At 41.3% G+C, this 22473-nt stretch overlaps 1 protein-coding gene across 6 annotated transcripts in view; it reads right to left on the bottom strand.

Annotated features, from left to right (window-relative positions):
* Window positions 1-22473, bottom strand: part of atrx (ATRX chromatin remodeler) — a 212591-nt gene that overhangs the window by 36161 nt on the left and 153957 nt on the right. For all 6 annotated transcript variants that reach the window (XM_063061026.1, XM_063061022.1, XM_063061025.1 and 3 more), the window contains 4 exons: window positions 21318-21481; window positions 20856-21009; window positions 10409-10509; window positions 4384-4492 (listed from right to left, as the gene is read on the bottom strand). In XM_063061026.1, the coding sequence (XP_062917096.1) occupies window positions 4384-4492; window positions 10409-10509; window positions 20856-21009; window positions 21318-21481 (528 nt within the window). The remainder of the gene's footprint in view (window positions 1-4383; window positions 4493-10408; window positions 10510-20855; window positions 21010-21317; window positions 21482-22473) is intronic.

The following is a 22473-nucleotide window of genomic DNA, read 5'->3' as shown; positions in this document are numbered from 1 at the left end:
ACCGCTTGAAATGAATACTAACATCGCATTTGCCTTCCTTACCACCGACAACCTGCAAGTTAACCTTTCGGGTGTTCTACACAAGGACTCCCACGTCCTTTTATACCTCAGATTTTTGGATCGTCTCCCCATTTAGAAAATAACCTGTACATTTATTTCTGCTACCAAAGTGCATCACCATACATTTTCCAACATTATATTTGATTCGCAGACACGAGGAAATGTGCAGATACTGGAAATTCAAGCAACACACACAAAAATTGCTGGTGGAACGCAGCAGGCCAGGCAGCATCTCGAGGAAGAGGTACAGTCAACGTTTCGGGCTGAGACCCTTCGTCAGGACTAACTGAAAGAAAAGATAGTAAGAGATTTGAAAGTGGGAGGGGGAGGGGGAGATCCGAAATGAAAGCAGAAGACAGGAGGGGAGCAGTGGATCTAAGAACCGCAAAGTTGATTGGCAAAAGGGATACCAGATTGGAGAAGGGAGACGATCATGGGATGGGGAGCCTGGGGAGAGAGAGAAGGGGGAAGGGGAGCCGGAAGGGTGGAGAGCAGGCAAGGAGTTATAGTGAGAGGGACAGAGGAAGAAAAAGAGAAAACAAAAAAAGAGGGGGGGGGGAAAATATAAAAAATATATTAAATAAATAAGGGATGGGGTGTGAAGGGGAGGAAGGGCATTAACGGAAGTTAGAGAAGTCAATATTCATGCCATCAGGTTGGAGGCTACCCAGATGGAATATAAGGTGTTGTTCCTCCAATCTGAGTGTGGCTTCATCTTGACAGTAGAGGAGGCCGTGGATAGACATATCAGAATGGGAATGGGATGTGGAATTAAAATATGTGGCCTCTGGGAGATCTTGCTTTCTCTGGCGGACAGAGCGTAGCTGTTCAGTTTCAGTAAAACGGTCTTCCAGCCTTCATCGGGTATCGCCAATGTATAGAAGGCCACATCGGGAGCACCGGACGCAGTATATCACCCCAGTCGACTCACAGGTGAAGTGTCGCCTCACCTGGAAGGACTGTCTGGGGCCCTGAATAATGGTGAGGGAGGAAGTGTAAGGGCATGTGTAGCACTTGTTCTGCTTACAAGGATAAGTGCCAGGCAGGAGATTGGTGGGACAAATGTACAAGGGAGTCGTGTAGGGAGCGATCCCTGCAGAAAGCAGAAAAGGAGGAGAGGGAAAGATGTGCTTGGTGGTGGGATCCCGTTGGAGATGACGGAAATTACGGAGAATTATATGTTGGACCCGGAGGCTGGTGGGGTGGTAGGTAAGGACAAGGGGAACCCTATTCCTAGTGGGGTGGTGGGAGGATGGGGTGAGAGCAGACGTGTGTGAAACTGGAGAGATGTGTTTGAGAGCAGAGTTGCTGGTGGAGAAAGGGAAGCCTCTTTCTTTAAAAAAGGAAGACACCTCCTTCATCCTGGAATGAAAAGCCTCATCCTGAGAGCAGATGCGGCGGAAACGGAGGAATTGCGAGAAGGGGATGGCAATTTTGCAAGAGACAGGGTGGGAAAGGGAATAGTCCAGGTAGCTGTCAGAGTCCGTAGGCTTATAGTAGACATCAGTAGATAAGCTGTCTCCAGAGATAGAGACAGAAAGATCTAGAAAGGGGAGGGAGGTGTCAGAAATGGACCAGGTAAACTTCCGAGGGCAGGGTGAAAGTTGCAGGCAAAGTTAATGAGGTCAACGAGCTCAGCATGCGTGCAGGAAGCAGTGCCAATGCAGTCGTCGATGTAGCGAAGGAAAAGTGGGGGACAGATACCAGTATAGGCACGGAACATAGATTGTTCCACAAAGCCAACAAAAAGGCAGGCATAGCTAGGACCCATACGGGTGCCCATGGCTACATCTTTAGTTTGGAGGAAGTGGGAGGAGCCAAAGGAGAAATTGTTAAGACCAAGGACAAATTCTACTAGACAGAGGAGAGTGGTGGTAGAGGGGAACTGGTTAGGTCTGGAACTCAAGAAGAAGTGGAGAGCTTTGAGATCTTCCTGGTGGGGGATGGAGGTATATAGGGACTGAATATCCATGGTGAAAATAAAGTGGTGGGGGCCAGGGAACTTAAAATCATTGAAAAGATTCAGAGCGTGAGAAGTGTCACGAACATAAGTAGGAAGGTATTGAACAAGGGGGGATAAAACAGTGTCGAGGTATGCAGAAATGAGTTCGGCAGGGCAGGAGCAAGCTGAGACAATGGGTCTACCTGGGCAGGCAGGTTTGTAGATCTTGGGTAGGAGGTAGAAACGGGAAGTGCGGGGTGTGGGAACTATAAGGTTGGTAGCAGTTGATGGGAGATCACCTGAGCTGATAAAGTTGGTGATGGTGTGGGAGACAACGGCCTGGTGCTCCTTAGTGTGGTCATGATCGAGGGGTAAATAAGAGGAGGTATCCATGAGTTGACGCTGTGCCTGGGCAAGGTAGAGGTCAGCACACCAGACTACAACAGCACCCCCCTTATCGGCGGGTTTTAGAGTAAGGTTAGGATCAGTGCGGAGGGAGTGGAGAGCAGAGCGTTCGGAAGGAGTGAGGTTGGAATGGGAATAAGGTGTGGTGAAGTCGAGACGGTTGATGTCCCGTCGGCAGTTAGCAATAAAGAGATCCAGAGCAGGCAGAAGACCAGAGCGGGGTGTCCATGAAGAGGAGGAGGGTTGAAGACCAGAGAAGGGGTCATCGGTGGGGGTGGGAGAGTCCTTGCCGAAGAAGTAGGCTCGAAGACGGAGCCGGCGGAAGAAGAGTTCCGCATCATGGCGAACGCGGAACTCGCTGAGGTGTGGGCGAAGGGGGACAGAGGTAAGGCCCTTACTGAGGACAGAGCGCTCTGCCTCAGAGAGTGGAAGGTCGGAGGGGATAGTAAAGACCCGGCGCGGATGAGAGCTCGGATCAGAGGGGGGAGGGGGAGGGAGGCTGGTGGTGTCAGTGGAGAGGGGAGGGTTGGGGTGAGAGGAAGATGGAGCCTCTGAGGGCCCAGGAGCTGATGGTGGGATCTGAGGGAGACGGGGTTGCAGAGTGGTGGTGGGGGAAGGGGAGATGGGAGTCACAATAGCAGCACGTGAAGACCCAGCCTGGAGTCGCAGTTGGTGGTTGCGCGATCGCTTGAAGGTGTCCATGGTCGTTGCTGGAGTCCGGGTTTTGAATATGCCCTGGGGTGCTAGAGCCGCCCCAGGGCATATTATTTGATTTGCCACTTTCTTGCCCATTATCCTAATCTGTCTAAGTCCTTCTGCAGCCTACCTATTTCCTCAACTCTACCTGCCCCTCCACCAATCTTCATATCATCTACAAACTTGGCAACAAAGCCATCTATTCCGTCACCTAAATCATTGATATACAACATAAAAAGAATTGGTCCCAACACCAACCCCTTCGCAACATCACTAGAAGGGAGAGGGAAAAATATAACCCCAATTCAAATTTTCAATTAAGTACATGGGAATGAGTAGTTTAATCATATGTATTGTCATTTACAAAGCATAACTATTGCTATACATAATAGAAACAGAAAACTCGGTGGTGGATAAAATGGAATGAGTTTACCAGGGAGAAGGGGTAGAAGTGGATATAACTATAACATTTAAAATACATTTGAACAGGTTCATGGATATGATTTATAAGGGATATGTGGCAAATGCAAGCAAATGAGACTATTTTCAGGAAGGCACATTCATTGGCAAGGGCGAGTTGGGCTCAAGGCATGCTATATAACTAAAATAAGCATCAGATATTCAAACTGTTTACCCAAGTGTGATTTGAACAGGTTCAGCATGTCATTTTAACAATGCTCAAGTTTTTATAGAAAAGTACAGCACAGGCCCTTCAGTCCTCCATATCTGCATGACCACGATACCAAATTTAACTAATTCTATCTGCCTGCATGGGATCCACACCCCTCCTTTCCTGCCTGTTAATGTGACATCTAAATGCCTCTTAAATATTGCTGTTGTATCTGTTTCTACCACCTCCCCAGTACCTCATACCTAGCATCTATCACACTGTGTAAAACACTTGCCTTACAAATCTCCTTTAACTTTTCCCCTTGCACTTTAAACCCATGACCTCCAGCTTTTTGACATTTCCACCCTGGGGAAAAAGAGAAACCATGTACCCACCTATTACTCTCTAATTTTATCAGATCACCACTCAACCTCTAGTGCTCTAGACATCTGAATTATTGAGCTATCCAAATTTATTAAATATGCATTCCTAAGTACTACAATTAACTTAAGTACTCTGTAACCAGTGAACAACAATTTAAAGTTTCTGAAGAACTATTGAGGATCATTTTAACATTTCTTTCTAGCATTTTAATTTATACATTTGTAAAAATGAACCAGTTGCTTGCAGATTTTTAATGTCAGAAAAAAAACTTTTTGGATTTTAATACCTGACATTTGTTTCATCATTGAACTCCTCAGCCCACTTTTTCCTTGTTTGTGCACTTGTGGATCCATCCATCCGATAGTAATCAATGTTTCTGTACCATTTCCCATCACCTACAATTTAATCGTGAACAGAATAATATTCTTTATATTCATAATTATTAACCGATTCTTTTAGGAATCAAACTTGTTCAGTAATTCTTGCCAAATCCTCAAATGAAGAACAAAATCTAGCTTAATCAGCTTTTTGGGATCTCAGGTAAAAATAGTCAGCTCCATCATGGATACTACCCTCCACAGTATTCAACACATCTTCAAGAAGCAGTGCCACTGGAAGGCAGCATCAATCATTAAGGATCCCCACTGCCCAGGACATGCTCTCTTCACAATGTTACTATTGGGAAGGAGGTACAGAAGCCTGAAGACACACACTCAGTGATCCAGGAATAGCTTCTTCCCCTCTGCCATCCGAATTCTAAACAGACAGTGAACCCATGAACACTATCTCACTACTTTTTTTATTTCTGATATTTTGCACTGCTTATTTTAACTATTTAATAGACATGTATATACTTAATGTAACTCAGTTTTTCTCTCTATATTTATCATGTATTTCATTGTACCACTGCTGTAAAGTTAACACATTTGACGACATATGCCAGTGATATTAACTCTGATTCTGATACTGATCTTAGTTTTCAGCTGTACTCTGAAGGTTATGGTCAGTATCGAAACAGGTTATCCAGTTGAATTTTGGTAGTACTGAACCATTCGTTTCATAATTAGCTGCATCTATAGAAACACAACTGTTCTAGAACATTCATCTACAAGTGGCCATCAAGAAGTCAACTTAATACTTTGTAAAATGGTAGTTTGACTTTAAAACAAAGGCTTATATTTTAATTTGTATTGTAACCTGCAGAGAAAATAAAAGGCCAAAACAAAACAAGAAATTAAAATGAACAGTGATCAAAGAGCCCAGGGCATTGAAGGAGACCATTTTTCTTCAATCTCACCTTACACAGTTTGCCTCCACCCAGCAATGAAAAGCAAGCATCCCTGTATTTTGGCGTTCATAGCATATACCTTTTTAACTATTTCCTTTCAAAATGTACTAATATATAATCTTCAACAGGATCAAAGAAAGCTGCAGAGGCTTTAGATAAAGTCAGTTCCATCATAGGCACTAGCCTCTCTATCACTGAAGATACCTTCAAAAGGCAGTGCCTCAAGACAGCGGCATCCCTCATTAAAGATCCTCACCATCCATCCATCCATCCTTTCCTTAAGTCCCAAAGAAGGGTCTCGGCTAAAAATGCTGACCATTCATTCCCACAGATATTGCCTGACCTGCTGAGTTCCTCCAACATTTTGTGTGTGTGTTGCTTTGGATTTCCAGCTTCTGCAGGATCGCTTGTGTTTATGAAACTACTTTTCTGCCCATTCACCTGAATCATTGTGCACTTACCTCCAATGTAAATGCCCTCATTCACTTAGCTATCTATACTTACTTCAATACAATGGCCTTCATTTTCCTAACTTCACTGAATATTTTGTAAAAACCCATACTCCGGTAGTTCCTTTATATAGGTCTCCTCAAGTAAACTAAGTAAAATTTTCAGTTCTTTAAAAATTAATGTTGACTGTAAATGCCTCTTTGCAGTCACTAAATTGACCCCAACTTATACATTATAGAAGCATTCCTCCCAATCAAAGCAAGACCAACTGATATCATTTCTCAGCTTATCTCCATTTGTTGCCCCCTCAGTGGAGTCTATTCGTGCTTAGTCCAACACCCTGCACTATTTCTAAATGTGCACAATGATAATGTTTTAAGAACCTGCAAAGGTAAATCTGTAACAGAATGGGCTGTTAGCTGTGATTTAGTTGATGAAATGCTCAGTTTCAGCCTCTTCCTTGTTAGTGAATCTGCAGGACTCAATTTGTTTTCTGTAAAATTGAAATAACGCGAAAAGAACCTGCCATTTTAAAATAACCCACTAAAAGCATTTAGATGCAACAATTTCTGCTGTAATCAAAATTTTCTTTAAATGTTTTGCCTTCAGAATCATGCTACTTTTTTAAAAAGTGAAAAATCTGTATATAAATCAGGATTTGTACTTGCAGCTCTTTATATGCAGAGATATACCTCTCTGCTGTTACTGATACAGCACAAAATAATGTACACAAGTTGCAACATTAGGTCAGGACAGACAAAACATTAGCCATTTGTATTGACAGCCTTAGGGACAGCCAGTGAAAATAAAGCTCTAGTCTATTGTTTTATACCTCACAATCAGACTTCCATTGGAACCATAAAACTGTTTCTAATATGGCTTTGTAAATTGGTGTCTTTAATCAGTGTAGCTTTAAATGTTCCACTCTTCAATTGATAATTTAAATCAGAAAATACAGCCTAATTTTTCAAATTTAGCAAATTATCCTCTTATCTTTACCTCTGCATAAAAATCAAATTTAAAAGAAAAATATATTTAACCTGCTATGTTACAATATTAACCCTATAATTTCACCCACATGTGCATGGTATTAATTACTAAGAACAATCTATCCCAGACAAATTACATCCCCAAAGTAATACTGCCAGGAATTAAGCTTCTAATGTCTGAAATACAGAACAGCTGTAGATTAATTATATTGTGAAGCAAAACAACCTATTGCCAGATGTATAGCAAAGTGCTGTTTATCGCTATAACACCGGTTAACTAATCAACACATTGAACAAATTTACTTTAACCCCAGTGAAAAAGCTTCAAATCATAGTTACAGTACGAGGCCACTCAGCCCATCAAATCCATGTTATATAAAAAAAACAGGAATGGGCCATTCAGCTCTTTGACTCTGCCCTGCCAATGTGAATGTAAATGAATGCTTATCAGTAATACTGCATTTTCACTCTCTTCCCATATCACAATGCATTTTTCATCTAGAAACTTATTTAACCACTACTTTGGCATCAATATCCCAGACAATAATACAATTATTGTCAGGGCCTAACATAATGCAGTTACGAAGAGGGCACACCAGCAGCTATATTTCATTTGGAATTTGAGGACATTTGATGTGTAAGAGCATTCGAACTGGTTGCATCACTGACTGGTATGGAGGCTCCAATACACAGGATCAAAGAAAGCTGCAGAGGCTTTAGATAAAGTCAGTTCCATCATAGGCACTAGGCTCTCTATCACTGAAGATACCTTCAAAAGGCAGTGCCTCAAGACAGCGGCATCCCTCATTAAAGATCCTCACCATCCAGACATGTCCTCTTCTCAAGGACTATTAGAGGAGGTACGGGAGCCTGAGGATGCACACTCAAGGTTTTAGGAGCATCTTTTTCCATTCCGCCATCAGAGTTCTGAACAGTTCATAAACACTACCTATTTTGCTCTGTTTTTACACTAATTTTTATGCATTTCTTATTGTATAGTAATTTTAAAATGTACTGCCACAAATCAAACTTCACGATGTATGTCAGTGAGAATAAAATCCATTATGATAGAAATGATTTAGCACATGGCACTGACAGTTCTGTAGTAGCAAATACTACAGGTTCATCATTGTGTGTGAAAATTTTTTTCCCCCTCATTTTCGTCCTACATCTTTTGCTCTGTAACCTGAGACTTCCTCATTCTAGACATCCCAGCCAGGGGAAACATCCTTCCCAAATTCAGCCTGTCTAGCCATATCAAAATTTTGTAAGATTCAATTAAATCCCCTCTCATTCCTTTAAGCTCTAGTGAATAAAAATCTCGATGACTTAATCTCTGCTCATACTGCAGTCCTCATCAGTCTGGTGAACCTTTGCCGTACTTCCTCTATGGCCAGAAAATACTTGGGTAAAGGTACTACAACTCACACAATACTCCAGGTGTGGTCTCAACGAAGGTTTTTATAACTGTAGTAAGACGTACTTGGTCCTTTACTCAATTTCTGTTTCCTTAAAGGCCAAATACTGGATAAGCAAAGAAAGTCATTCACTAACCAACTTCTCTATTCTAGTAGAATCCTAATAAAAGCTAAACCAGATATTTTTGTTTCTTAAAATGGTGACAAGGATTTTTCAATTTAGCCATCATTACAAAAGCAGGTTCCAGGCCTTCACAGTCCTCTTTAGGTAAATCGAGTTTCCTAAACTTAAATCTAATAATCAGCAGTTATCGACCACTTTGGTAAGTGAATAGATCTGTCTTATTCATTCCACTTAGACCTCAATTTTATCCACCTCAATAAAATTCACCTCTCTCCAGCCACCATCTCTTTCTCTCTAATAAACATCCCCATCTGCAATATCATTCTCTGACTAAAATTCGCTAGGGCTAAAAATATTAACATAAATAATTTTTACGAGCTCCTTAAGTGCCAAACACAAGTGTTCTAATAAAGTGATGATCAGAACTGTATAAAAATTGACCAGTACAACACAACTACTGTTCCATACAGTTCTATCATGAACACCTGACACCAGCACCACCTCCCTCGAACAAGCTAACTCAATCAATAAAAATTACCTTGTACACCTTAACCAACCTAACTACTCTGATAGCTTCATGAATATGCACTGATGCCCTCCGAAGTACCTTTTTACTTTTCAGCATCTGACTTGCACGTTCCTTTTCCTTTATGTCACACCACCCCCCAAAACGATTATGTAATGCTTCTTTGTATTGTGTTCCACTTACTGCAATTCCACCCATCCAGCCTGCCCATCAAATATCTTCCTGTAGATACTTTCTCCCATCAACCACAAATCCTTTTCACCATTGCATATTTTTCTAATCATTTCAGCATTTAACTAACATTTAGGACAAAAAATTCAGAGGAACAACACCAAATTGCCTAAAAAGTCTATACATTTTTCTTCGCATCACCAATCAATGCCTCTCTCCCTTGGATCCTTGGGGCTTTCAGTTTTTAGATCAGATTTCCATGCGGACTCTTGCTAGATACGGTAAAATTCTGTTAACTTTGTATACTTAGGTGGTGCTGGACTGCAATTATCTTGGACTATTGGATGACATTGCAACTTTCTAAAATGAAGGAACATGCAAACATACTACAAGGATGAGAACAGATCAATGGGCTCAGATTTAGCTTTCAACGCTACACTTCCTTCAAGAAATACCAATGAGGAACACAAAGAAAAACTTCTATTTTGGCCAATTTCAGTGAAATGTTTAATGACAGTGGTATGCTAAGGAGGAATATCAGATTGTTACAGAAAATTACTCAAAGGATCGTCAGGATGGCAAGCAAAAAGAGCCATGATATACTGAATTTATGATCAACATGTGGCATTGATTGCAATCATTTACCCTGATCCTGAAGAATGGCAACTTTAGAATGGATATGAGTCTCTAGGCCCACACTACCAGGCGGTAAAGGCCATGGTAAATATCAACTTTGAAATTCCACTGTAGTCATACATATTGTTTAAGGAAAATTGAGATGGGGTGGGGGTAGTGGTAGGGAGAAGAGTACCGGAAGGGATACTGAATATTAATATGAAATTACCCATTAAGTTTTACCATACTCTACAAACAGTTTAGAAGTTACCGTGGTCATACTGTATTGTTGATGTCCATGTTATTTGAAGATATACTAATTGTGGATTTAATACCATCCTCCTCCAAGCTGGTAAAAACTCTCAAGTCAATATTTACAAAGTACTTAAGTACATGTAGACTAAACAGCAATTAGAGGTAAACACAAATCAAAATGTTCACTAAGTAAAATATTAGAGTACCAACAAGGTTAATTTCAATGCAATAAATCGAAAAGAGTACCAGTCAGTTGTGAACGTTAGCTAAGATGATTTTAAAGTAGTTTCAAATTACTGCAATTTTTGTTTATGGATGCATAAACAAAATCCGTAAACAAAAATTGCAATAATCTGGAACAATTTTAAAATAATATTTGCTAGCATCCACAACTGGCTGATACCTTCTGTAATTCAGAGATCAGTCACAAGTTTTCTTAGAGAATTACATGCACAATAAGCAAATTTAAAATTACCTTTATAAATATCAGATTTGCCATCTGTTTTTTCTCTATTTGCTATCTCCAGAAAATCTTCTATTAAATCCAGTGAAATCAGTGACTGACTGAAGACAAGTCTGAAAAGAAAAAATATTGCTCTCTTTTAAAATCTTTATTGAGTAAGTATACAAAAAAGGTAAGCCATATAAACATTAATACAATGTTAAAGTATAATAAAATTCCAAAAGATAACAATACCAAAAAGAAAATACTACAAACAATGTAATTTAAGCATAAGAAACCAAGATAACATAATAGTATACTAGATTTTATATATATCAATGGAAAAAAAGAAAAAAAAAACCCCAAAAAAAACCCACCGTGCAACTAACTAAAAGCAAAGCAAAGCAATGGGCTAACTTGAAACCAAACAGAGTCAAACTTAAAATCACGTCCTCAATCCCGACCTCCATTAAAACAGTGAAAAAAAACAAGAAGGGTAAATATTACATTAAATGAAAATATCGAATAAAAGGTCCCCAAATCTGTTCAAATTTAGATGAAGAATCATAAAGGTTACTTCTAATTTTCTCCAGATTCAAACATAAAATCGTCTGAGAAAACCAAAAAAAGGTAGTTGGAGCATTAAGCTCTTTCCAATGTTGTAAAATACATCTTTTCGCCATTAAAGTAAGAAATGCAATCATTCTACGGGCTGAAGGGGAAAGATTACTAGAAATTTTAGGTAGTCCAAAGATAGCAGTAATAGGGTGAGGAGAGATATCTATATTTAATACCTTAGAAATAATATTGAAAATATCTCTCCAAAAAGTTTCCAAAGTAGGGCAAGACCAAAACATATGAGTTAAAGAGGCTATCTGCCCCGAACATCTATCACAGAAAGGATTAATATGCGAGTAAAAACGCGCTAACTTATCTTTGGACATATGTGCTCTATGCACCACTTTAAATTGAATTAGGGAATGTTTAGCACAAATAGAGGAAGTATTAACTAATTGTAAAATCTGCCCCCAATCATCCACAGAAATGGTTGCTCTCTTTAATCAATTAACCAGTTTTTAAAAATTCCCCTTTCCAGTGGTTAATATGTTTAATTTCAAGGTTAGTGAATTCATCAGGAAATGGGAAGAAGTCACAGAATATTTGGTATTATTTGTCGGTAATACATCACTATTTAGTTTACTGTAAAATATATACTCAATTAAATAACCCCCAATACTGCAAAAGCAAACGATGACCAAAAAAACATAGGAACAGAATTATGCCATTTGGCCCATCCAGTCTGCACTGCCATTCCATCAAGGCTGATTTATTATTCCTCTTAACCCCATTCTCTTGCCTTTGAAGCCTTACAAATCAAGAACCTTTCAACCTCTGCTTTAAATACACTCCGTGACTTGGCCTCCACAACCATCTGTGGCAATGAATTCCACAGATTCACTACCCTCTGATGAAATAAATTCCACCTCATCTGTTCTAAATGAACGTTGCTCTATTCTAGGCTGTGCCCTCTGGTGACTCACCCACTACAGGAAACATTCTCTCCACATCTGCTCTCTCTAGGCCTTTCATTCATCTGAACTCCAGCGAGCACAGCCAGAGACATCAAATGCTCCTCATATATTAACCGTTTCATTCCTGGAATCATTCTTGAACCTCTTCCAAACCCTCTCCAATGCCAACACACCTTTTCTTAGATAAGGGGCCCAAAACTGCTCACAATACCCCAAGCGCAGTCTGACCAATTGCTTATAAAGCCTCAGCATCACATCCCTGCTCTTGTATTCTAAACCTCTTGAAATGAATGCTAACATTGCATTTGCCTTCTTTATCATCGACACAACCTGCAAGTTAACCTGTAGGGAGTCCTGCACAAGGACTCTGAAATCCCTTGCACCTCTTACTTTTGAATTTTTTCCCCATTTTAGAAAATAAGTTTATGCCGTTATTCCTTCAATCAAAGTGCATGACCATGCACTTCCCTACACTCTATTCCATCTGCCACTTCTTTACCCATTCTCCAAATCTGTCTCAGCCCTTTCGCAGACACCCTCCTTTCCTCAACACTACCTGCCCCTCCACCTATCTTCGTATCATCTGCAAACATAGCCACAAAGTCATAAATTCCATCATCCAAATTCTTGAAATATAATGCGAAAAGAAGCCTTCCCAAAACCGACCACCACTAGCCACTGGCAGCTCACCAGAAAACGGCCTTCTTTATTCCCTTTCTTTGCCTCCTGCCTGTCAGTCAATCTCCTATCCATGCTAGTATCTTTGCTTTAATACACTGGACTCTTATCTTGTTAAGCCGTCTCATGTGTGGCACTTGGCAAAAACCTTTTAAAAATCCAAGTAAACAACATCCACTGACTTTCCTTTGTCTATCCTGTCTTGCTATTTCCTCAAAGAGAACCCCCCCCCTTTAGGGTGACTGATTTTAGCCTGTTTTATCATGTGCTTCTAATTTCCCCATAACTTCATCCTTAATAATGGACTCCAACATCTTTCCAACCACTGAAGTCATGCTAACTGGCCTATAATTTCCTTTCCTTCTTAGAGTGGAGTAACATTTTCAATTTTCCAGTCCTCGAGAAACATTCCAGAATCATTACTAAAGCCTCCACAATATCTTCAGTAACCTCTTTCAGAACCATGGGGCGTAGTCTATCTGGTCCAGATGACCATCTACCTTCAGACCTTTCAGCTTCCCAAGCATTTTCTCCTTAGTAACAGCAACTACACTCACTTCTGCCCCGACACTCTCACATTTTTGGCATTCTGCTAGTATCTTCCACAGTGAAGACTGACACAAAATACTTAAGTTCATCTGCCATTTCTTTGCCTCCCTCTATTACCTCTCCAGCATTTTCCAGTAATCCAATATCCACTCTTGTCTCTCTTTTACTCTTTCATATATATATTTGAAAAATCTTTTGGTATCCACTTTATTATTATTGGCTAGCTTAGCTTCATATTTCATCTTTTCTCTCCTTGTGGCTTTTTTAGTTGCCTTCTGTTTGTTTTTAAAAGCTTCACAACCCTCTGACTTTCCACAAACCATATTATATGTCCTCTCTTTTCCTTTTACAGGTTTCCCCCACCATCCGAAGGTAGAGTGTTCTTATGAAATGGTTCGTAAGCCGAAAAGTCGTAAAGCAAAGAAGCAATTACCATTTATTTATATGGGAAAAATTTGTGAGCGTTCGCAGACCCAAAAATAACCTACCAAATCATGCCAAATAACACATAAAACCTAAACTAACAGTAACATATAGTAAAAGAAGGAATGACATGATAAATGCACAGCCTATATAAAGTAGAAAATGCTTCTCTACAATCATTGCCGCACTGTTCTCAGTAGCGAAAATCTCATGTAAGCGCTCTCGGCAGAAACACTCTCTCCAGTAACCTTTAAGCTATGAAGCTGCCAAATCATATCAATTAACACATAAAAATACACAGCCTATATAAAGTAGAAATAATGTATGTACAGTGTAGAATCACTTACTGGAATCTAGAAGACAGCGCCGAGCACACTGATGATGGTGTGTTAGGCTGAGACATCGGAGGTTGGGGTGGTACAGTGGCCCCCACCTTCCGGGCAGCGAACCAATACCGATCCACGAAGAGTGCAGTGGTACAGCGGTGGCTGGAATGCACCCAGCACACCTTTAAGAAAAAAGCCGAAATAAACAAGCGAATTAATTAGGTGCCAGGTGTTCGGCAATCGTCTCTGATCTGGGCTGACATTTACATGCCGGGCGGCACCTAATTAATTAGCTTGTTTATTTTGGCTTTTTTCTTAAAGATGTGCTGGGTGCGTCCCGGCTACCGCTGCATTCTCCACTGCAATGTATCAGTCCGTGGCCCGGAGGTTGGGGTGGTGGGACACTGGGGTATCATCTCATCGTTGTCTGTTTCCATCAGGGAGGCAGGTCATCTTCTTCTACGTCTGCCTGCCTTGATGTCGAAGGTCGAAGTTCGTCGGCTGATGTGGCTGATTGGAAGGCTTGAAAAACAACAGTATGCTTGACTGCTTAGCCTCGCGCATTTTTCTATCATACAGTTCTTTGTAAGCACTCAGACCATCTTGCAAATATGCCCTAAAGCGACGTACCCTTTCAAGATTAAAGTCGTACTTTATCATTGCAGCGAAAATCTCACGCAGTTGCTTCACGTTCAGTTCCTGGACGACTTCACTTTCGGTCCATTCGCTACTGCATTCAGTTTCGATTGTTATCCTTTCCTGTTCCAATTGCATCAGCTCTTCATCTATCAGTTCTTGGTCATGGGATGCCAAAACCTCTTCAACATCATCTTCGTCAACTTCCACAAGCCAAACTCACTTTGTCCTTGCTTCGTACACCACGATCGAAACGCTTAATTATGTCTAGTTTTACACTAAGTGTAACACCTTTATGAGCTCTTTTAGGCTTTTCCGATACCTTAGAACTCATCTTGCAAACGGCTGCTCACAGGCACGTGATTAAGCAATGCCGGCTAGAATGCAGTTCCGAATCCAGGGGAGGAGCGGCTGCTCAGGGCACGCGCTGCCTTTTTTCGTAACAGTGAAAACACCTTCTGTTAGCAAAAACAGGTAACTAATGTAGGTCTTTCGTAATAGTGAGGTTTTGTAAAGCAAACATTCGAAAAGCAGGGGACGCCTGTATACCATCGTTGGCTTCCCTTGTCAGCCATAGTTGCCTCATCGTCCCTGTAGAATACTTTAAATATTTTATACTTTATTGTCGCCAAACAATTGATACTGGAACGTACACTCATCACAGCAATATTTGATTCTGCGCTTCGCGCTCCCTGGAGTACAAATCGATAGTAAATATTAAAAATTTAAATTATAAATCATAAGTAGAAAATAGAAAATGGAAAGTAAGGTAGTGCAAGAAAACCGAGAGGCAGGTCCGGATATTTGGAGGGTATGGCCCAGATCCGGGTCAGGATCCGTTCAGCAGTCTTATCACAGTTGGAAAGAAGCTGTTCCCAGATCTGGCTGCACGAGTCTTCAAGCTCCTGAGCCCTCTCCCAGAGGGAAGAGGGACGAAAAGTGTGTGGCTGGGTGGGTCGTGTCCTTGATTATCCTGGCAGCACTGCTCCGACAGCGTGCGGTGTAAAGTGAGTCCAAGGACAGAAGATTGGTCTGTGTGATGTGCTGGGCTGTGTTCATGATCTCCTGCAGCTTCTTTCGGTCTTGGACAGGACAACTTCCATACCAAGTTGTGATGCACCCTAGAAGAATGCTTACTACAGTGCAGCTATAAAAATTAATGAGGGTTTTAGTGGACAGGCCAAATTTCTTTAGCTTTCTCAGGAAGTAAAGGCGCTGGTGGGCCTTCTTGGCAGTGGACTCTGCTTGGTTGGACCAAGTCAGGTCATTTGTGATATTGCCCCCAAGGAACTTAAAGCTTTTGATCTGTTCCACTTGCGCACCACCGATGTAAATGGGGTCGTGAGGTCCGCTACTCCTTCTGAAGTCAACAACCAATTCCTTCGTCTTGCTGACATTGAGGGATTGTCTTTGCACCATGCCACCAGGTTCTTAATTTCCTCTCTGTACTCAAACTCATCATTACCTGAGATACAGTCTACAATTGTGGTGTCATCAGCAAACTTATATATCGAGTTCCATGGAAACTTGGCTACACAATCATGGGTGTACAGTGAGTACAGCAGGGGGCTGAGTACACAGCCTTATGGGGCACCGGTGCTCAGAGTGATTGTAGAGGAGAGCTTGTCCCCTATTTTTACAGCCTGGGTCCTGTCTGTGAGGAAGTTGAAGATCCAGCTGCAGATCTGAGTGCTAAGGCCCAGGTTCCGGAGCTTAGGAATCAGTTTATTTGGAATGATGGTATTAAAGGCAGGGCTGTAGTCAATAAAAAGGCCAGAGAGATAGCATCTGCCGTTGACATGTTGCGCCGGTAGGCAAATTGCAAAGCGTCGAGGTTGACTGGTAGGCTGTGGCTGATGTGTGCCATAACCAATCGCTTGAAGCACTTCATAGCAATTGATGTCAGAGCCACAGGTCGATAGTCATTCAGGCATGCCACCTTGCTCTTCTTCGGCACTGGGATTATCGTTGCCTTCTTAAAACATGAGGGGATCTTAGACTGAAGCAAGGAGCAGTTGAAGATGTCAGCAAACACTCCAGCTAGCTCGCTTGCACAGGCCCAGAGAACCCGTCCTGGGACTCCATCTGGGCCTGTCGTCTTCCTTGGATTTATCTTCAGGAAGGCCCTTCTAACGTCCTCCTCGGTGATGATGACTCTCGATGCCACCAGGTCCGGTTCATCCGGAGGGAGCGGGATGCTCCTCTTCTGTTCGAATCTTGCGTAGAATACGTTAAGTTCATCAGGAAGAGAAGCGCCACAGTTATGGATATTCCCAGCCTTTTCTTTGCACCCAGTGATCTCACTTAGACCCTGCCATAGTCTACCGGCATCCCTCTGGTTAGGCTGGGCTTCCAACTTGGCTCGATATTGCCTCTTGGCGCCCTTAATGGCCTTCCGGATTTCACGCCTGGATTCCGTGTAGCGACTAGTATCCCTGGACCTAAAAGCCGCAGCTCTAGCCTTCAAAAGGGACTTGACCTCACAATTCATCCAAGGTTTCTGGTTAGAGAATACCCTGATCGTCTTGCGAGACATACAAATACTATGTCTTCGGGATGTATCCATCCTGCTGTCATCCCTGCTACTGTCCCTTTCCAATCAACTATCTTCTCCCTCTCAAACTGCAGTGTGAATTCTATACTATGAATTACTGTTTCCTAAGGGTTCTTTTACCTTAAGCTACTTAAATCAAATTTGGTCCATTACACATACACCCAATCCAGAATTGTTTTGGCCCTCATGGGCTCAATCACAAGCTGCTCTAAAGAGCCATCTTGTAGGCATTCTACAAATTCCCTCTCTTGGGATCGAGCATCAACCTGATTTTCCCAATCTACCTGTATATTGACATTCCAACCCCCTCCCCCAGGACTATCATAACACTGTCCTCTTCATGTGGCTTTTAAAAAAGATCTCCTGTTGTAAATTATATTCTACATCTTTCCTATTGTTTGGAGGCCTGTATATAATTCCCAATCGTCTTTTTACCTTTGCAATGTCTTAACTCTCTCCACAAGGATTCCATATCTTCCGATCCTATGTCATCTCTAAGGATTTCATTTTTTTTAAACCAAAAGAGCCACCCCACCCCTTCTGCCTACCTGCCTGTCCTTTTTGATACAAGGTATATTCTTGCATGTTTAGCTCCTAACTATGATCTACTTTCAGCTATAACTCAGTGATACCTACGTCTTACCTCCCGATCTCTAAGTGTGTTACAAGATCATCTACCTTATTGTGTAGACTGCTATACATTCAAATACAACACCATTAGTCCTGTATACATCACCCTTTGAGATTTTGCCTCCATATTACACTTCAACTCATCCCACTGACTGGAATTTTGTCTCATCATCTGTCCATCTCTTCATCCCCTTTCAGTTGTTACCATCACGGTTCATGTATTTGGCCCTTCAGTATCTATCCTATTGCACACATTTCCATTCTTCTCTTCCCCTTCCCCACAACTTAAAACACAATTGATGTACCTGTTTCCAGTTTTGATGAAAGGCCACTGACATGAAATGTTAACACTAGTTTTTTTTCCCCTCTGCGTGATTTGATGCTCATTGTTATCTTTGCTTAGATTAATTTGTAAGTTATTCAACCAAGGCATCAAAATAACACATCTGGTTCTCCCAAAGGAAGAGCTGTTACTAAAAAGGAGTCAGTGATGTTCCATTATTCCTCATAGTTCTTCATGACACCAGATCAAATATTAGTTATCAACATTCAATCTGTCCCACCATTCCCTCTGCTTTCCCACATTGATTTATTTCCTTGTAATTTATTCTCTCACAGCCTCTCGACTGATTGTCTCCTCCTCCACTTGAAAGAGAAGCATATTATAGTAGCCTGTATGTCTTTGGCATGTGGAAAGAAACCAGAACACCCAGGGGAACCCACAGAGTCACGAGTAAAACATACAAACTCCACACAGATAATCTCTGACACAGGGATGAAACCTTGGTCTCTGGAGCTAGTGATGTTTTGATTGCACATTTTAGATTCACTTGTTACTCCAACCTATTTTCAGGCTGGTTAAAAGATGGCATTATCACTTTTGTGGATTCAACTTTAAGTGCTGAATCTTTCTCTTTAACGATACAACTAGACATTAAAAAACATTACCACATCCTAAAAATATGATTGGTCCTTATCAATAATGCAATACAGGCATAATTTTTTGTTTTTAATATGTTTAATACATAGAAGGGCATTCAGGACATCACCAACTACAAGACAACACCACCTGCCTGTGCTGGTGATGCCTCCCTCCCAGATGCGTTGAGTAACTTCTACGCTCGTTTTGAGGCAGAAAATGACGTGGCGGTGAGGAAAACCTTCCCTCCTCCAAATGACTAGGTGCTGTGTCTTACTGTGGCCGATGTGAGAAGAACCCTGTGCAGGTCATCCCACGGAAGGCTGCTGGACCAGACAATATCCTGGCAGAGTGCTTAGCGGATGTGCAGACCAGCTAGCTGAGATTCTCACTGACATCTTCAACATCTCCCTGAGAAGCGCCGTCGTTCCTACGTGCTTCAAGGCTGCCACCATCGTCCCCGTGCCGAAAAAGTCTTCAGTGTCCTGCCTCAACGACTACCGTCCCATCGCACTCACATCCATCATCATGAAGTGTTTCGAGAGGCTCGTCATGAGGCACATCAAGACCCTGCTGCCCCCGTCACTGGACCCCCTGCAGTTCGCGTACCGTCCCAACCATTCAACAGATGATGCCATTGCCATCACCCTCCACCTGGCCCTAACCCACCTGGACAAAAAAGACACGTACGTTCGAATGCTGTTCATAGACTTCAGTTCAGCATTCAACACAATTATTCCTCAGAAACTGACTGGAAAGCTGAGACTACTGGGCCTGAACACCTTCCTCTGCAACTGGATCCTAGACGTTCTGACTGGGAGACACCAGTCAGTCCGGATTGGAAGCAGCATCTCCAACACCATCACACTGAGCACGGGGGCCCCCCAGGGCTGTGTGCTCAGTCCACTGCTGTTCACTCTGCTGACCCACGACTGTGCTGCAACACACAGCTCAAACCACTCATGAAGTTCGCCAATGACACGACCGTGGTGGGTCTCAGCGACAAGAACGATGAGTCAGCATACAGAGAGAAGGTACAGCGGCTAACAGACTGGTGCGGAGTCAACAACCTGTCCCTGAATGCGAACAAAACAAAAGAGATAGTTGTTGACTTCAGGAGGACATGGAACGACTCCTCCGTAGAGATCGTTAAGAGCACCAAATTTCTTGGTGTTCACCTGGTGGATCTCACATGGTCCCTCAACACCAGCTCCATAGCAAAGAAAGCCCAGCAGCTGCATCACTGCCTGATTCGGATCGCAAGACCCTGCAGCGGATAGTGAGGTCAGTTGAGAAGATCGGGGTCTCTCTTCCCGCCATTAGAGACATTTACACCACACGCTACATCCGTAAAGCAAAGAGCATTATGAAGGACCCCCACGCACCCCTCATACAAACTCTTTTCCCTCCTGCCATTTGGCAAAAGGCACCGAAGTATTCGGGCTCTCACGACCAGACTATGTAACAGTTTCTTCCCCCAAGTCATCAGACTCCTCAATACCCAGGGCCTGGAGTGACACCAGCCTACTGCCCTCTACTGTGCCTATTGTCTTGTTTATTATTTATTGTAATGCCTGGACTGTTTTGTGCACTTTATGCAGTCCTGGATAGATCTGTAGTCTCGTGTAGTTTTGTGTTGTTTTACGTAGTTCAGTGTAGTTTTTGTATTGTTCATGTAGCACCATGGTCCTGAAAAACGTTGTCTCATTTTTACTGGGTACTGTACCAGCAGTTATGGTCAAAATGACAATAAAAAGTGACTTGGCTTGACTAGACTTGTTTGGCACTTACAGGCAAATCCTTGGATTGTCCAATCAAACCTGACAAGGAAGGACCATGCTTCTGCTGCAATGAAAATTCCTGATGAATTTTCTATGAATAATGTCACAAATGCCAGTAGAAATGCCAGACTGTTATTAACAGGGCTGAACTTCACAACCCTTCCAAACATACATTCTAGATTACATTAAGTTCAGTAGATGCATTTTAAAATAACACAGTACTCCCACCAGAGTGCACTGTGATTCTGCTCGTTAATTAGTATTTTATTTTTCACTGTCTACAGTACATCTACATTTCATTTTGGCTCTGATTTTTGGAAGTTGTGTGAAGTTGACAATTTGAGCTGGGGAAGTGCAGTGAAACTAAAACATAAAATCATACCATTTTCAGAAAGAACACACTCAAAACCAATAAAACATTGTGGGCTTATAACAAAATGCTGTCAACTTACACTTTTTCCCCAATTGCTTCTGACATATATAGAATTTCAAATAAGATGGCCATTTTCCCAGAATGGTGAACTAGCTCCGCGTCAGCATCTGTAATGAATTCTTTGTACCAGTCAGCTGAAGGGCTACCTGGATTGGAACCAGTGGAAGGCTTTGCTGTAAGCACCAAAATTAACATCACTTAGAATATATTTACAGTATGGTAGACTATATATAACACACAAATTGGATTATATAACACCTAATGCTACTGATAATAAAGCAAAATTATTTTTACAACCAAGGAGAATACTCAGACACTTGTTAATTCCAAATATGTATCAAGAATGATCGTAACATTAAACTAATTCTCTTTGACTAAACAGAATAAATCAGTATATCATGCATTGTAGTACCAGTATCATATCATATTAAGGTGAATTATGCAAAAATTAAGTATAAAACTAACACCAATAAGTTCTCACCATCATCTGTTTTTACAGCAGACTCTATAGGTTTCTCTTCCACACTTCCTTCTCCTCCACCACGTGATCTTGAATTCCAGACCTTGATCACCTCTACATCGTTGTCACTGCCACTCTCCTTAGAGCTGCTTTCATTTTTCTTTCCACGCTTTTTCTTCTTTTTACTAAATTTTATGTAAAAATAAATTAGTAGAGCACACATCTTACATGCAACTCCTGCAGTACTTTCTCAGTAATACTGTTGACATGATCAAAAACTGCATAAAATATTTAAGCTCTTAAACTCATTATATTATTGCAAGAACTGTTACAAAACTGATTAATTGCTTAGCAGTTTACAAAACTGGCATCTACATGCTTTAATCCCAAATTTGATTAGTTTTAAACATTAACTAAAACATTTATCTAAAATACAGGCCTTTCTTTGGGAAATTCATCACCTCAAAAATGACTCTCATTTTTCAAGACTCGGCGTTTTACTTAGAAGGTATATTTAGTGATGAAGTATACTGCTAAAATATTGCAAGCCACTACTCTTCGACAAAAGATGGTTTGCTCCATCTCCTCAGGAGCTGTAAAGGCCGCCACAGAGGTGTGCACTCAGAAACATCAATATCATGCTGAACATCGATTTCCTTTTAACTTATCCGTAGCTTGAAGATAGTGGCTGCATTCTGAACTGATGGAAGTCTACATAAGTGAATGTAAACTTAGTTACTGCTTTGTAAAATGAAAAGAATCTACCAACTCCACCGTAGCCTTCTCAAATTGATACAATTGTCATTATTCATTTCTAAAAAAAAAACTACGAGAAATGACCAAATTAAAATAGATCTGATAAGTTTTGTTCTCCATCACTATAAGTGTTTAAAGACCCACAAATAAGCAATTTTATACTTTATCAACTTATAGTAATAACAGGAAAAACAAGAAGACTGCAAAAAGAGGTTTTAATTTACTGTGGTATCAAGATAGTTGTTTACATGGTGGTTAGGTCACTATATGCCACAAGACTCATGAACCTTACACACGTGAAGAATAAAGCTCTCTACTATCCAAGTAGTTTTGCTCTTCTCAACCCCAAATCCAAAAATGCTTCAAAATCAGTGCTTTCAGTATTCAGACTTTAAACATTATAGACCATCTAACAAACATT

This window comes from Mobula hypostoma, chromosome 10 (genome assembly GCF_963921235.1).
Source record: "Mobula hypostoma chromosome 10, sMobHyp1.1, whole genome shotgun sequence".
In the NCBI taxonomy this organism is placed as follows: Eukaryota; Metazoa; Chordata; class Chondrichthyes; order Myliobatiformes; family Myliobatidae; genus Mobula; species Mobula hypostoma.
Note: the sequence above shows the minus strand (reverse complement) of the source record. Positions and strands in the feature narration are given on the sequence as shown.